General features: G+C 38.9%; 1 protein-coding gene across 4 annotated transcripts in view; it reads right to left on the reverse strand.

The window, feature by feature from the left end:
• Positions 1-765: 765 nt before the first annotated feature.
• The window catches only part of STXBP4 (syntaxin binding protein 4), a 78176-nt gene continuing 65165 nt past the window's right edge, over positions 766-13776 (reverse strand). The window contains exons 22-24 of one of the 4 annotated variants that reach the window (XR_012625989.1): positions 8531-8661; positions 8156-8237; positions 766-784 (exon numbers count right to left, since the gene is read on the reverse strand). Coding sequence is in view for 2 of the 4 variants with exons in the window: in XM_074847410.1 (XP_074703511.1) it covers positions 8550-8661 (112 nt within the window). In the remaining 2 variants the exon portion in view is untranslated. Of the gene's footprint in view, positions 785-5610; positions 8662-13776 lie in introns of those variants that run through there. The other 3 variants (XM_074847410.1, XM_074847409.1, XR_012625990.1) reach the window with 3 other exon arrangements.

The raw sequence follows: 13776 nt of genomic DNA on the forward strand, positions 1-13776 counted from the left end.
GGAGCAGAGGAGAAGCTGAAATGAGACTATCATTATTTTCTTTGTGAGGCAAAGTTTTGAGGTAGGGATTTATTTGAAACTTCTTGAGGTTTGTTTTTTTGATCAAGAGACACAGAAGTCACATTTGTGAAATCCAATTAGGCTCCAGCCCTGGCAGGGACACATGACATAAGGCATGTACGTCCATCTGACTCCCTGTCCCTCCCTGCTCTTAAAGCCTTCAGCCCCCATGGCACAGCCATGCTTATCTCAGGTATTTGGGATTACTGCAAACTCAATTTACCTGCTTGGGAGTTGTCAGAGCTGCAGTCTTTCCCTTGGGAACACGGTAGATGACAGGGAAAAGGCAGCTGAGAACTGCTTCACTCTAGGGGAGTGATCAGAACTGGGTAGGGCAAGAGGAGAGCTATAGATGGATGTTGTGATGGCATCAGGACCATGAACAACTACTGAATGCAGTTAGTACAAAAAGAGATAGGAGGCTGTGCTGTCGCCTTGGTTTTAACAAGGAATTAGACACTTCTGTGCATGTCTCTACTCATTTAACTTTCCTGCCTGGAGCTAGAGTTTGTCAGTACCTTTACAGAGCAAAATTTTTTTTGGATAGAGGACTTTCCACTACAATAAGCTAAAAGTTGTTAGAACAAGGAAGAGCTTACCTGGTAATGATCCTTTCTCCGGAACCAGCTCTCATGCACTGCGGATTCAAGGACGTGATGATGCACCTGACTGAGACCACTGTCTTCACTCCCAGGTGCAGAGTCCCTTGGCTTGCCTTTCCTTTCTGGTTATAGCAAAAAAAGAAACTAGATACTTCTCCTTACTTGGACAGCAGTAATTTCTCAGAAACCAGATTGCTAATTGCCCTGCTGTGCTGCTCCCCTCTCTGGGCGATAGTTGTCCTTTGCCTGGAGGAGTCCTCTTGTAGCACCCACTTGTGCCATAGCAAAACTTCATTCCCAATGGCTAACAAGTTTTCTTATAAGAGGGAATCTGTATTTTTATGAATGTGGTGAAGTTACTAAGGCCTTTTCCTTCACTTTCCTGAAACTGTAAGTAGGTTAATTTGTGTATACATAACAGTCAGGACAAGCAATGATAACAAACCTGGACTGAAAGAGACTTCAGAGTTTTGTACCAAACAACCTCTGAGCACAGCAGTAAAACTGACTTTTCTATTATCTTCAGCCAGCCACAGGACTTTCCTGTTAGTGTACATTTACTATTGATTTGATTTTTGTTTTTTATATAATTCACTGCGGGACTCTAAATGGTTATTGGAGCACCAGAGCCTGTATTACTGTGCTACTTCAGCATCTAAATTCAGACTGGGTTAAGCACATACATAGAGAGTTTAGGCCCAGGTGACTAGACTACATTCCCAAAGATGAGCAGATGGAAAAATTAATAAGATGAAATTAATTACTTTTACACATTTTCCTTTAATAACAATGATTCCTTTTGTTGCATCTTTCAAATAGCCAAAGAACAAGTCAGTCACACTTTAACACTGTTGGTGTCCTATTTCCTGTTTCTCTGTATCTTTACTATTTACAACACTTTTGTATTTAATTTGAAGGAATAATATGACCTGAGAGTGACAGGCAGCTTTCTTAATGGGCTTCTCTGCTCCTGCTCATGCCATGACATCAATTATGTACAGTTGTCTTTGACTTGGAATATGTAACCCCCATGGTGACTAATTACAGTACCTAACGTTAGGGTCCCCACTGGCACAGACTAGAGATTAAAAAATGCAGTTCAGCCTGCTGCTTGGGGATGGAAATCTTCACCGTCCCTGGAGAGCTCCAGGCCTTTGGTTTTCTCAGGCCATTGGGGTTGGGAAGGAATGGAGATGCATTACCAGGCTTTGGAGTAAAAATTAAAACATTAGAAGGAAACCCAATGCTTTGCCTTTCTTAAGATCCTTTCTCTTTCCCATATCAGTGCTATTATTGTTATATTTTTATTTTAGACCACAAACATAATTTTCTTTTTCCATTTTAAACATGTTTTAATGAGTTCGCTTCATGTACAAGAGCAAGGATTGTTCTTGATTATAATAATAATGGGGCCATAGGGAAATACTGACTGTTTAATAGCTAAAGAGCAGGGTACTTAGAGAGATTAAGACATTTCTGATCAGTCTGTGGCTTTTGGGGGTCAGGGTGAAATCATGCCTTATTGTTGTGGTTTGAACTCTATCCCAGCTGAAACCAAGACACTTATCCAAAGCAGCGGCAAAACTCAAAGAATCACAGAAAACTACTGATTTTTCATGGTTTGCTTTTAGCCAAGAAGCCTAGCAATCAAACTGATATTCCCCATAATGACTGTCTGGACAACTGGCTTCTTCCTCGTCACAATGAGTGATCATATCAGCAAACTCCTGTGTTTGCTGCCACCAGTGAATAATAAGGCATCATATAGTTGCAGTTCAATATCTCTGTTCATCAATACCCTTCATAACTTGAAGGAAGAACATACCTTATGTATGTTTTGGAAAAGATGCTGGACTAAATTCTGTGTCTTAAGCACCATTGTAACTACTGAACAGGTCATCGTCCTTTCTGTTATGCTGAGAGTAGCTGAACCTAGAAGATATAGATACTCTAATGCACGAAAATACCCTTAGACAGTAGTCAAGCCTACACATATTTAAGCTCAGCTAATCCTGGAAGTTGTAAATGGAGATCCTTATCATATACATCAGATCAAACACGGCCTTACGGCTTCAGGGACAGACTAACCTCCCAAAACATAATGGGGAGCAGGAGGGATAAAGATTTTTGTTCATCTACTCTCTTTAAATGAACAGCTTTAACTAGTCTGGGTTTGACTCAGATGCTGTACCATGGGGACAGAATCAGTACTAGTTATTAGATTTCAACTTCCCATCCTCATATTTGGAAACATGAGACTCTTATTTGTAACAGATTTTGGCCCATTCCATTTTTTTCAACTATATGACCTAATGATGAATGATATAAAACTCATTGCATCTTTGTGGGAAGAGAATTCAATACTATAATCTTGTAATAAAATAACTTATCTTAAAAGAGTATTGTGAAAATACCAACCTATTAAATCCATGGCAACATCAGCCACTGTTCTGGGAATAAAAATCTAGAATGAGCAATAAATAATCAAGCCACCAAAACCATGAACAGAATCTGGACAGTACCACCTGTGAGATGGCTGGTATTTTTAGTCTTACATGAAAACAATCCCCAGGTAAATGCAAAGCTGGTTACAGAGGACAAAGGTTAGGCTTTACTCATTAGTATTTGATTTTTGGTATGCTATCATTGCGAGCAGTAAGGGGAAAGATTTACTAAGGTATTTAGGTACCTAAACATGCCTAGCAGCATTTATAGCAGCATCTAAGTAGGTTAAGTGCCTAATTCCCATTAACTCCATCAACATCTTTAAGCTGCTAAACACCTTTGTGAAGCTGGCCCCAGAGCCTGACCTGACAGGTTTCTATTTGAACTGGTGTGGCTGTGCTCATTGCAGCAGCTGAAGCTCAAGCTGATGCTCCTTGGAGCAGGATGGTATGTTTGATACACGAGGACCAGGAGCACAGAAGTGGCCAAAGGCTCCTGAGCTGACTTAAGGTAAAGCCATACAAAAGTCACTCAGAGCAGTATTTGCAAAAAGGCCACTGAATTTTGGTGCTTGGTTTGGAGTAAGCATTATTGTTTCTGACTCAGTGAGCTGCTTGAGCAGAGTGTTAAGAATCTCATCAGTTTCTAGAAAAGTCAAGATTTCACAGGCCAAGTCATAACAGCATTTCCTGAGCTTCAGGAGAGTCTTTCCCACTAGTCAGTCCTGCACAGCCTGGCCTATTCCACAACAACAAACATTTTTCTTAAAGGATTTTCCTTGCCTTAACTCAATACCAATAGACACCTCCTGCATGTCAGAAACAGACTTAAAGAAATCAACCAAACCATGTTTCAGGTTCATAAAGCAGCCTGTCACGAGAAGCATTTAAACAGATGGTAAATGTTACGTGGGATAGATCAACCTGCATTAAACACTTTACCTGACTGAACCTGTCTCTCAGTACTCCAGCTTGTCAGGTTCTTCCACAGCAAAATGCACATGGTGAGACCCGACTCTCTCCGGCAGCGCGTGCCCGAGGTAATGCCAACGCCACTTCGTCTGAGGAGCAGATGAGGGCACCCAACGGATAGTGTCCACAAAGCAAATATATTCTGAACTAAACCAGCTAGTTAAAAGGATAAGTTACGGAAATTACCCCTATTTTATTGTATTTCTCATTTTAGTGTAAGTAATTTCTTATTCCTTAATTTACAGTAGAGGCTAAAGCCTCCAGCTGATTTCTACGTAGGACACCATTAGCTTCTGTTCCTTCAACTACAACCATGGGGAGCATAAGCAAAGCAGGTGAGGCTCCCCAGAATCTGCACAGGAATTGTAGCACGCCTGGTTTGCTTTTTTAGCTTCCTTTAAATGTTGGGTTTTAGTAATTCTGAAAAAAATTGTTAGAGCAGGAAAAGTGGGATTTGTTCTCTCCCTCTCTCCTTGGCTGACCGTTGGAGTCTTACCCCATTACGTGCCTAGAACAGCTCTAGAAGGTAAGCAAGACCGGATTCAGTAACATGCATAGCCCAAGTAGATGAAGAAGTGATTTGTACTGTGTAATTACATAAGTAAGTACTTTCTATCACTGAAATCTGAAGTACACAAGAGACTTCCATCACCACAAATGTGTTTGAGTACAAAGAGGAAGGGTAGTCTGCATCAGTTATGGTTTTAAAGGGGATGGTATTAAACAGGGGGCTTTCTAAACAATGGCCGAGTAGGATCATCCTTTAAGAATAACACTACGTGAGAATTACAGTGAAATTCTCTGTTTGGAGCCTGGCACCACTGCAAACACATGTGAGCCCTTCAGGCTCCAACTGAAATCAGTGTCAGAACAGATTTAGTGCTGTAAGGTTGTGTCCGAGGTGGTCCCTGCTTTGCATTAAATGCCAGCGTGCAAATAGCAACTGTTGTTTTTCCCTCACAACTGATCATAAAATATCTATAGATATAGAGACTTTATGTATTTGCTTACATAACAGCTATATCTTTTCTATAGATTTAACCGTAGAAAACTACAGTGCAGCCACTGCATGGCTGTGCACCTGCCAGCACGCGCGCCTGACCACTATGTGAATATTTAAGCAATGTTTATGGAATGACCAGCTCACATATGTATGTGTGCTTATATTTATCTGGTGGGGTTGACGAAAGGATCATCTAATTTATTGAGACACTGAGTAGTGTTACAAGGAAGTTATTTAGCGCCTGTGGAGCTGAGTATCTAATATGCCTGTGTAGGTATCTGTGTTAAGCTGTTTGCTTTGATGGGAGAATGTGCCATTTTAAATTTACCGGAATATTTGCAGTATTTGAAGGGCAGTGTGGTGCAAGTATTCAGGTAAAGATTAACACCAGTGTGTACCAGAACAGTATTTTTCACAATGTCACCTTTACAAGGAAAATAAATAGAGGTACAGGAATAAATTATGGCCCCATGGCCATTCCCTTATAAAGCTGTAGTTTATATATAAAGCTGTAGGATATAACATGTACTTTCATTTCTTTTTCCACTTAATTTTTTTTTATTCTGGAATAAAAACGAAAAGTTGTTGTTTACAGTGTTGCACATTTTGACAACTGCTTTTTACAATTTCTTTTTAAGCTATCCTAGAACCATTTTCTCAATATACACAGTTCAGCTTAATCAAAATAATTTCACAAACTATTTCACAGAAAGGAAGAGACAAGGGGAGATAGTGAGAAATAACCTAGGAAACAAGTATGCCAGCGTACAAAAATAGATTAGAACAGTTGGAGATTGTAGGTATGAAAATGTAGTCTCAATAATGGAGAATTTGAACTAGCGGATTATCCGGAGAGGTAACGCTTACGGGAGAAGAAGCTAGATAGATACAGAGATCTATTTCTAACGTCTTTAATTTCTAGGCAAATTTATAAGAGAGAGGGAGAAATAGTCTCCAAGTTTCTGAAATGTTCTCATCTGTGGGTGGAGACAGTAAAGCAGAGCAGGCAGATCGCCAACATTTTGTCTCAATTTCTCCCCCTCTCGTGCACAGCAGGCTGTGCATTGCATGCTCAGAGCCAGAGATCATTACCACTCCCCAGGAAGGGCAAGCAGTATGTGCAGAGCTGTCCTCCTCCAGCTGATCTAACAGAAGGACAGCTTTAAGTTGCTGTTAGGTCTCTATGAAGTCTCTGCTCGTGCAGCCTGCCTGATCCATAGTCTCTGTCCCTAAATAGCTTCTCCTGTTTGAAACACCCAGCTAGCTGTCACAGAGCCACTAGCAGAGTAAATCAAGACTGTGAGGGTCAAGTGGAGATTCAAACCTCTCTTGAACAGAACTGGGAAATTGGAATCTATATGCAATCTGGATAGCATGGAAGTATGAACTGAAAGTGCCTGTCATAAAGCATCCAAACAACTACTAAGGCTACAGCAAATATCGCAAGGAATTCAGATCATTATATATCCTCTAGGGGTCATGAATCTGTGCCATTTTCAGAAAAGGGATTTCAGTGTCCAACCCTGAAACTGAAGCACATGCTCTGTCCCTTCAGATTGTGTTCTCTGGGAACACAAAGGAAGCTCTGAAGCACGTAGGAGCCATAGGAGCAAAATATGGCTAAAGCATTTATGTGTTATTGCTATGAGAAGTTTTCTTAGAAATATAAGTTACTGTGGGTCTGCTGAGCAAGCTCTTCTTCCTAATCCACACCACCTGTGTAGATTCAGGGATAATTTGGTTCTGACCTAGTTAAAAGTACAAAACAATTTTTCCTATTTGCTTATCCAATATATCCTGACATCTACTTCCAGCAAAGCCTGCAAAAAACTCTTTTGTGAGACACACTTTTTTCCTCCAGGAAGAACACTTGGTGATGTGCTCTACGGCTCACGGGCCAAATCCAATAGATTGCTGCACTGCTGGTCAAAGAAGACTTGACTTGGGCTTTAAAAGAAGGTATATTGATTCAAAAGGATCAACAGCTACAGTGTGCCTGACTCGGCACAGGTCAGTGATGCTAAGGACAGAGAGTGTGGCATAGGCACCAGAACTGCCGATCAGTCTGGTCTTTATATCCATTCCTCAGAGTACAAGGATTTTTAAATCCAGTGTCACACCTGCTGAAGGCAGACCTCAAAAAACTGTGATTGCACAGCCTCATTCCTTTGTGTCGGCCAATAGAGGTGAGCTGGAGTGCAGAAGTGTGCCTGAACATTTCCAGGGAGTTTCTGAAGTCCTTAAGTGTGCTGCTCAGAAAAATGCAGGTTGCAGCCTGTGCCTTCTTCACACTGTTACAATCCCATTCTTCTTGGACTGAAGGTCAGAGATAGGGTTTTACTTTGGCATATTCAGCAGTGCTTTTGCAAAGTTTCAGGTCTTTCTTTCATTCATTCATCAACACCTACTATATATTATACACATACATGCACATATATAAAGGAGCCTCCAAAAAAAGTAGCATAGAATCATATTTGACAAAGCTGACATCATACAGTGTGCTGTAAATAATGAGATTTAAAATACCCTGTGCTATTGAGGTACAGTAACCTGTTCATTAACTTGCACGAGCACCCTGTCATTTTCTTTATCCTCTTTAAATTATCACCAATGTGTACAAAATTATTTTGTTCTACTTAAAGACCAACTTTAAGGAGGTGACTGATTTCTGCTGATCCTGGAGGTGGTTTCACAGGTTTCATTGTACTTGAAACTTCACAGCTTCCACTGAAGTATTTGATGCATGTATGTATCGGTTTAGCAGAGTACAAAAGTGGAATAATTTTAATTCTTGCCTCATATTGTTGACAGAGTATGGTGTCCTCTACCAAAACTCTTTCATTTTACTTGACAAGTTATCAAAGACTTACGTTTTATAAAGCTCAACCACCAATCTTAATACAGTACTTCTTTTAAATGTCATTAGGGCTCCAATACTTGTAATAGGTTGCTAGATTTCTATTAGCAAAACTTACTTGCAAATTTCTTCCATAAAAATAAAATTTTTCAGTAGTTAAAGAAAAGACATCTACATTACACTTACTAGTGTTGGTTAAAAAAAGGAAAAAGCTCACCTTGCATCTTTCAGTCAGCCATCACCTGGTATTTACCATGTGAAATTACAACCAATGGTCCCATCTCTTATGCTGGTCAAAGCTGTGAAGATTTCACTTCAGGTCAGGGGAGTTATACCAACAGAGAAATCATGAAAAAAACTGAGGTAAGACTGATCCCTGCACACCAAACTGGGACAGATTAAGGGTTGAAGGGAGCCTTCTGCAGCACCTGCACCTTTTGTAGCACCATCAATAAACCCACCTAAAAAATGGCAGAACTTCCTTGGACTTGAAGGGGAGAAATGTCATCAGGTACTATTATATTAGACTAGAAAGTACATAGATTAAAAAGTGTGCATCTTCTCACTAACATATGGAACCTAGACAAATTACTTTCTGCCAACAGGTGTCCTCAGCTCTTGGGCCTGGGAAGCTCTTTTATTCCATCGTCATCATCCTCAGAGCAAAGCAAGCTTAGTGCACTTGTTACGGGATGGATCCATGACGTTGTCTGTGTCACATGGCTAAAAAGAAACAAGAAAAAAAAAAGAAAAAAGATGTTTACCAATCTCAAAACAAGAAATACCAGATATAGTCTGGAGTTGTAATGATTATTACAACACTTTCAAATACAGAATTCTTTTTTTTTTCTTGCTAACTATGAGATTTTTATAAAATGTGGAGTCTTCCAGGTGCTAGAACCTGGACTGAAGGTCTCATTTCCCAATATATTAGAGAGAATGCTTTTGTAAGAGATTCCTGATGTAGACTGGTGACGTTTTCTGTTAATTAATAGAGCTGTAGACAATTAACCCAGCAACAGCGTACAGCTCAGACTAGCAGTCTTACAAAACTCCAACAAGCTCGCAAGGCATTAACATTGCCATCATACCAGTTGGTATGTGGTCAAGAGGAAGTTGACCAAATGTGGAATCCCATCATAGAAATACACTTAGTTTGTTAGAACACGAACTAATATTACAGCATCATAAAGTCCTTCCTCTTCTTGCAGAAAAGGTTGACAAATCCAAAAAGGATGTTCTTTATATGCCCTTTAGACCAAATTCTGGACATGCTTCCACAGGCTTTACACATGTAATAAAAGGGAGTCAGTACTACTTTTTAAGGCTTAAACCCTACATTTGACATGCAGTCTAAGCTGCTTTAGTTTTTGGTACCCTTCTATATGAATGGAAAGAACCTGATCAAGGCTCGGTAAGGACAGATAAATGGAACAGGCTTACTGTTTGCGGGTGAGAACACTGTACACCTTATGATTGGTAGTATGCATGCTAGCCATACTGTGTGTGGGCAAGACACAGCCTCTTCTCCCTTCTGGAATAATGTGTTCTTGGTAAAGGAAATAGCTTCTTTTCACTTAAAAAAATCTTGCTAATAAATTCACAGTTTCTATAGTCAAGTCAGTGCAAAGATGAATTTTGTAATACAAGTTCATTACAAGAACTAGCTGAAAAATATTGTACGTATAATATACACCATAAGAGACAAACAACTCTTCCTCACAACTTCTAACATACAGTGTACCTAAAGACCATGCCTACACTCACCTTTCAGGTGCGTTGGTTTAAGTAAATATGAAGTGCCATGATGGAACTACTTCAGATTTACCTTTTCAAGTGAAAACAGATTTTGTCTTTCTGTCTTCAATAATGCTCTTTTGAATATCCGACTGTGGAAACTGATACGTTAAAGTAGGAATTGGACTCAATGCGTTATGGGTATGGTGATCACCATTCCAGTCAGCAGGATTTTTACCTTGTATTCACACCTTGATCTTACCTTGATCACATCCCTGATCTTACCTTGTATTCACACCTTTGATTTGAGTATACCGAGCTCAGAATAAGTTGGATATGATGAGGACAACAATACTATTCACCAAGAGGTAAATATGATGCTAATGTAAGTCACATCATGAGCTGCATTAATAGATTAACTGATCTCTGAACCGGTAATCGGTGAATTTAGCCAACACTTCAATTGAAGCAATGCCTGAGTAAGGACCAAGCAAGAAAAACAAAATGTGGAAGATAAAGGCCATATCCTCAGTTATTATCCTTAAAAAAACCCCCAAACAAACCCAAAAGCTCCAGTTATGTGTAAAAACAATTAATAAGTGTTTTTCTGGTCAGAGCAGCACTGGGTGGACTCCATTCCTTCATGAATATATTACAAAAATGTGCATCACCTTACTGGAGCTGTAGAGATCAGTTTCACAGAAGTTAAAACAGAAGTATAACTGAACAACATAGCTGCAGAAAATACAACAGCAGACACTGACCATTCTCAAGTACAGTAATCATTGCATTCTAAGAAAGTGAATGTCCCATTTTTACTAGGAATGAGAGCAACTTTCCAAAGTTTCCAACGTTTACCTTTAGAAAGTCAGATGATAGCCAACTTGAAGAATACAAAGAGAGTCCTTTTACAATGTTTTATGAGAGCTTTGTGAATAAAATCTGTCTAATCAAGAACATAATTCCCATTATTCTACAGCACAGGGAAACATCTGTATTCATATTTATATTATGAATATATTTAAATTTGTAAATATACTAAGGAAAATGTGTTTGCTTAATTTTCTATAATGTCAGGAAATGCCTTTTTTTCCCCTTCAATTAAAAAATTTAGTCAATATGGCTTAATACTGAAGATAGCACTCTGAATTAAAGTCCCAGCGTGTGATTTCGTTTATCTGCATAACAACACCGAACTCCTTCCAATACCTGTGGAATCATGGGAGCTGAATGAACTGGATTCCATCCATTCCAGCTTTGCCAATGCAAGATTTATTGCCTGCAGTACTATTTTAAGTGTTTATTTGTCTGCTTTTATCAAGCCATTTCTCAGCAACCCATTACTGAATTCAAATAAGAACAAAATTATTTTTAAATTTTATTTTTTCCCATTTGACTTCCCCATGTAGCATGTCTAGACCTGCTATGTACATAAATCCTCAGCTTTATCTTCTCATGAGCATGCAATATCAATCCTGTGAAATGGAAGAAACTGCAGGAATAGAAGAGTTATGTGAAGAAGCATCCACAGATCTTTGATGTAATCAACTAAAAAATTTTTTTGCTAAGTGTTTATTCTTCAGAAGATTTTCCTCCTACGTACTTTAGGACCAGGAGGCAAATGATAGCATGCCTAACTTTCTGCTAACCGCTGTAAGAACTTGATTTTGTTCTCATACAAATTAAACGCAAAAGTTCTCCAGATCTTTAATAGTGCAGAATTGTGGCACTGAAATCAGGATTACAATTTTCTGTATTCAACGGCATAACATTGTTTAATCACTGGTAAGAAAGAAAAAACTAGTTTTCATCCATTTTCAAAACATATGGGGCCAAACTTTGCTCTAATGTCAGTCTGCTGTAAATGCTTCTGATTTGAACTCAAGTTCTTTTAAACTTGCCCTAGACTAAAGTCTGAACACTTCTACTAGGACAGTCTGTTTTAAATCCTCTGCCAAAATCCTTACTAGGAAAAGAACTTTTATAAATAAACATTAAGTCCAGATACCATGTCTCACATTGTAGACAGACACACACAATATGCACAGATTATTTAGGTAAAGAATAAATGTATAAACCCCCCTGCTATTTATTTTTAGCTCTCCAAAAGTGCTGTGGCTAAAGAGCTTTGACATAATCAGTCCGAAGAGATAATCCCAGATTTACTGGTTTGCAGAACATTCTTGTATTAGAAATACATCCTCTCTGATTTGTGTGTTAGGGCCAGCAATAAAAGCGAGAGGGAATTCGAATCTACCTCTAGGTTTTGCTTATTGATGGAACTGTTTTGAATATTAAAGGAATATTTGGAAAGCCAGCATTACAAATTCTAAATGTAAAATGTTTTCCATTTGCAAATGTTCCTGTTCAAAAGATTAATTTCACATTTTCAGAGCAATTAACAATATTTAAAGATTTCCAGGTTTTCAAACAAGTCGTTGCTATCAGAGGGTAGCCAAATTTACTGTTAGAAAGCAGAAACATTTGATCTGGAAATATGTCAGTAGCTTATTCTGTCTTTTTAACATTAGTAAATTGCATGACAAATTTTAGAGCTTGGAAAAACAAAACATGAGAACACAAGGATTTTTTTGGCAAAGAAGTGGTAGCGAATTATTTAAAATACCATTATAATTACCCTCCTTATGTTTCTTACTTCTTTGCATGGAAAATGATTTCTTTTAAAATGAGAACTTAAGACAATTTTTTAAGAAAAGAATAATTCAAAGAAAAATTCAAAGAAAAACTAATGGAAAAAATGACCACACCTTTGTTAGATTTTGAGCATTACTGAGACATGCTTTTCACCTTAAATTCTATTCTCCAACTAGGACCAAATTCTGGAGCCTAACAGGGAATCATGAAGAGTCTTGTAGACAACACAAGTGCTGCAGGTCACTGTGCAGAATGCTGAGCTCAAAAGCAGTCATGCGGCATTCTTTGAAGTTGGGTGGGTTTTTTTTCCCCTCTTTTGACGTGGGATGACATTCACAACACCTGGCTGAAGTTTTCCAGTGCACCAGGGTTACTTAGCTCTAAAAGGAGCAATTTTATGCAAGACCCATTTGTTTGAGATCTGTTCAGAAGACAAGATGCAGCTTTAAACAATCAGTCAAACTCTCCTAATGAATAGGGACCGCTACTCATTAGGGGCCAAACAGGATTTAGTTGTATCTGAACTTGGAAAGCCAAATTCTGGCCTCATATGAACCCTGTGCTTCTCTACCAAATTGAGCAGTATTGAAGATGAGAGTGAAAGCATAACTCTGCTGATATGAAATAACACAAAACCCAAGGTTTTCCTCCCTAAATGAACATAACCTAAATCCATTTAATCCATAGTAGTGATTTTGCTAAACTTTTAAACTTTTTTATCCTACTTTTTGATTTCCCAAACTTCACTGGCCCTTTAAAATGCAGTAATGCTCAGCTAAAGAGTACTGATGCTTGATGGAACTGTTACCGATCTGTGCACAATTGAAATTTTTGCAAAGCCATTGTCGCAGTGTGGTACCGCAGACAGCCGTAAGGCTGAGACATAGGAAACTGCACACTCTGAAAGCTCTACCCTTTAGTGCTTTCACTGTTGTTATTGAAATAATCGTTAAAAAAAGTAGCAAATAGCACTGCTAGATGTAGATGCAATGGGTTGGAAGGGGACATGCTCTATACTACCCAGAAATGTGTTCCATGTTGTGCTTTTTTAGTTTTTAGACTTACACGCGTATCCCACTGGGATGTTCTGAAGTTACTGTGAAAGGAGTAAATGCCATCTGCTAGATGACTACCAATATGGGAGACTACACATTCCTTTGTTACCCACTAGTATGCAGGCCCCCATGCAGTGGTGGTTTGGAGGCTAATAAGGGCCAGACCAACAGGAAAATAAAGAACAATGCCAGTGAATGAAGATCCTGAAACTTAATCCTTCATCTAGAGGTTATATCATCTTCCCTGCTTGCTCTTGCACAGAATCTGTCTGTGTAGCTCTTTGCTGGACTACACACAGCTTTGAAAGATTTAATTACAGCCTTTGTCTATTGTTTTGGGGCCTTTCTGTTTCTGTTCCCCTTGTGGTTGGAATAGCCTTTTGCTTTGCAA

The sequence above is a fragment of the Strix aluco genome, chromosome 21, assembly GCF_031877795.1.
Source record: "Strix aluco isolate bStrAlu1 chromosome 21, bStrAlu1.hap1, whole genome shotgun sequence".
In the NCBI taxonomy this organism is placed as follows: Eukaryota; Metazoa; Chordata; class Aves; order Strigiformes; family Strigidae; genus Strix; species Strix aluco.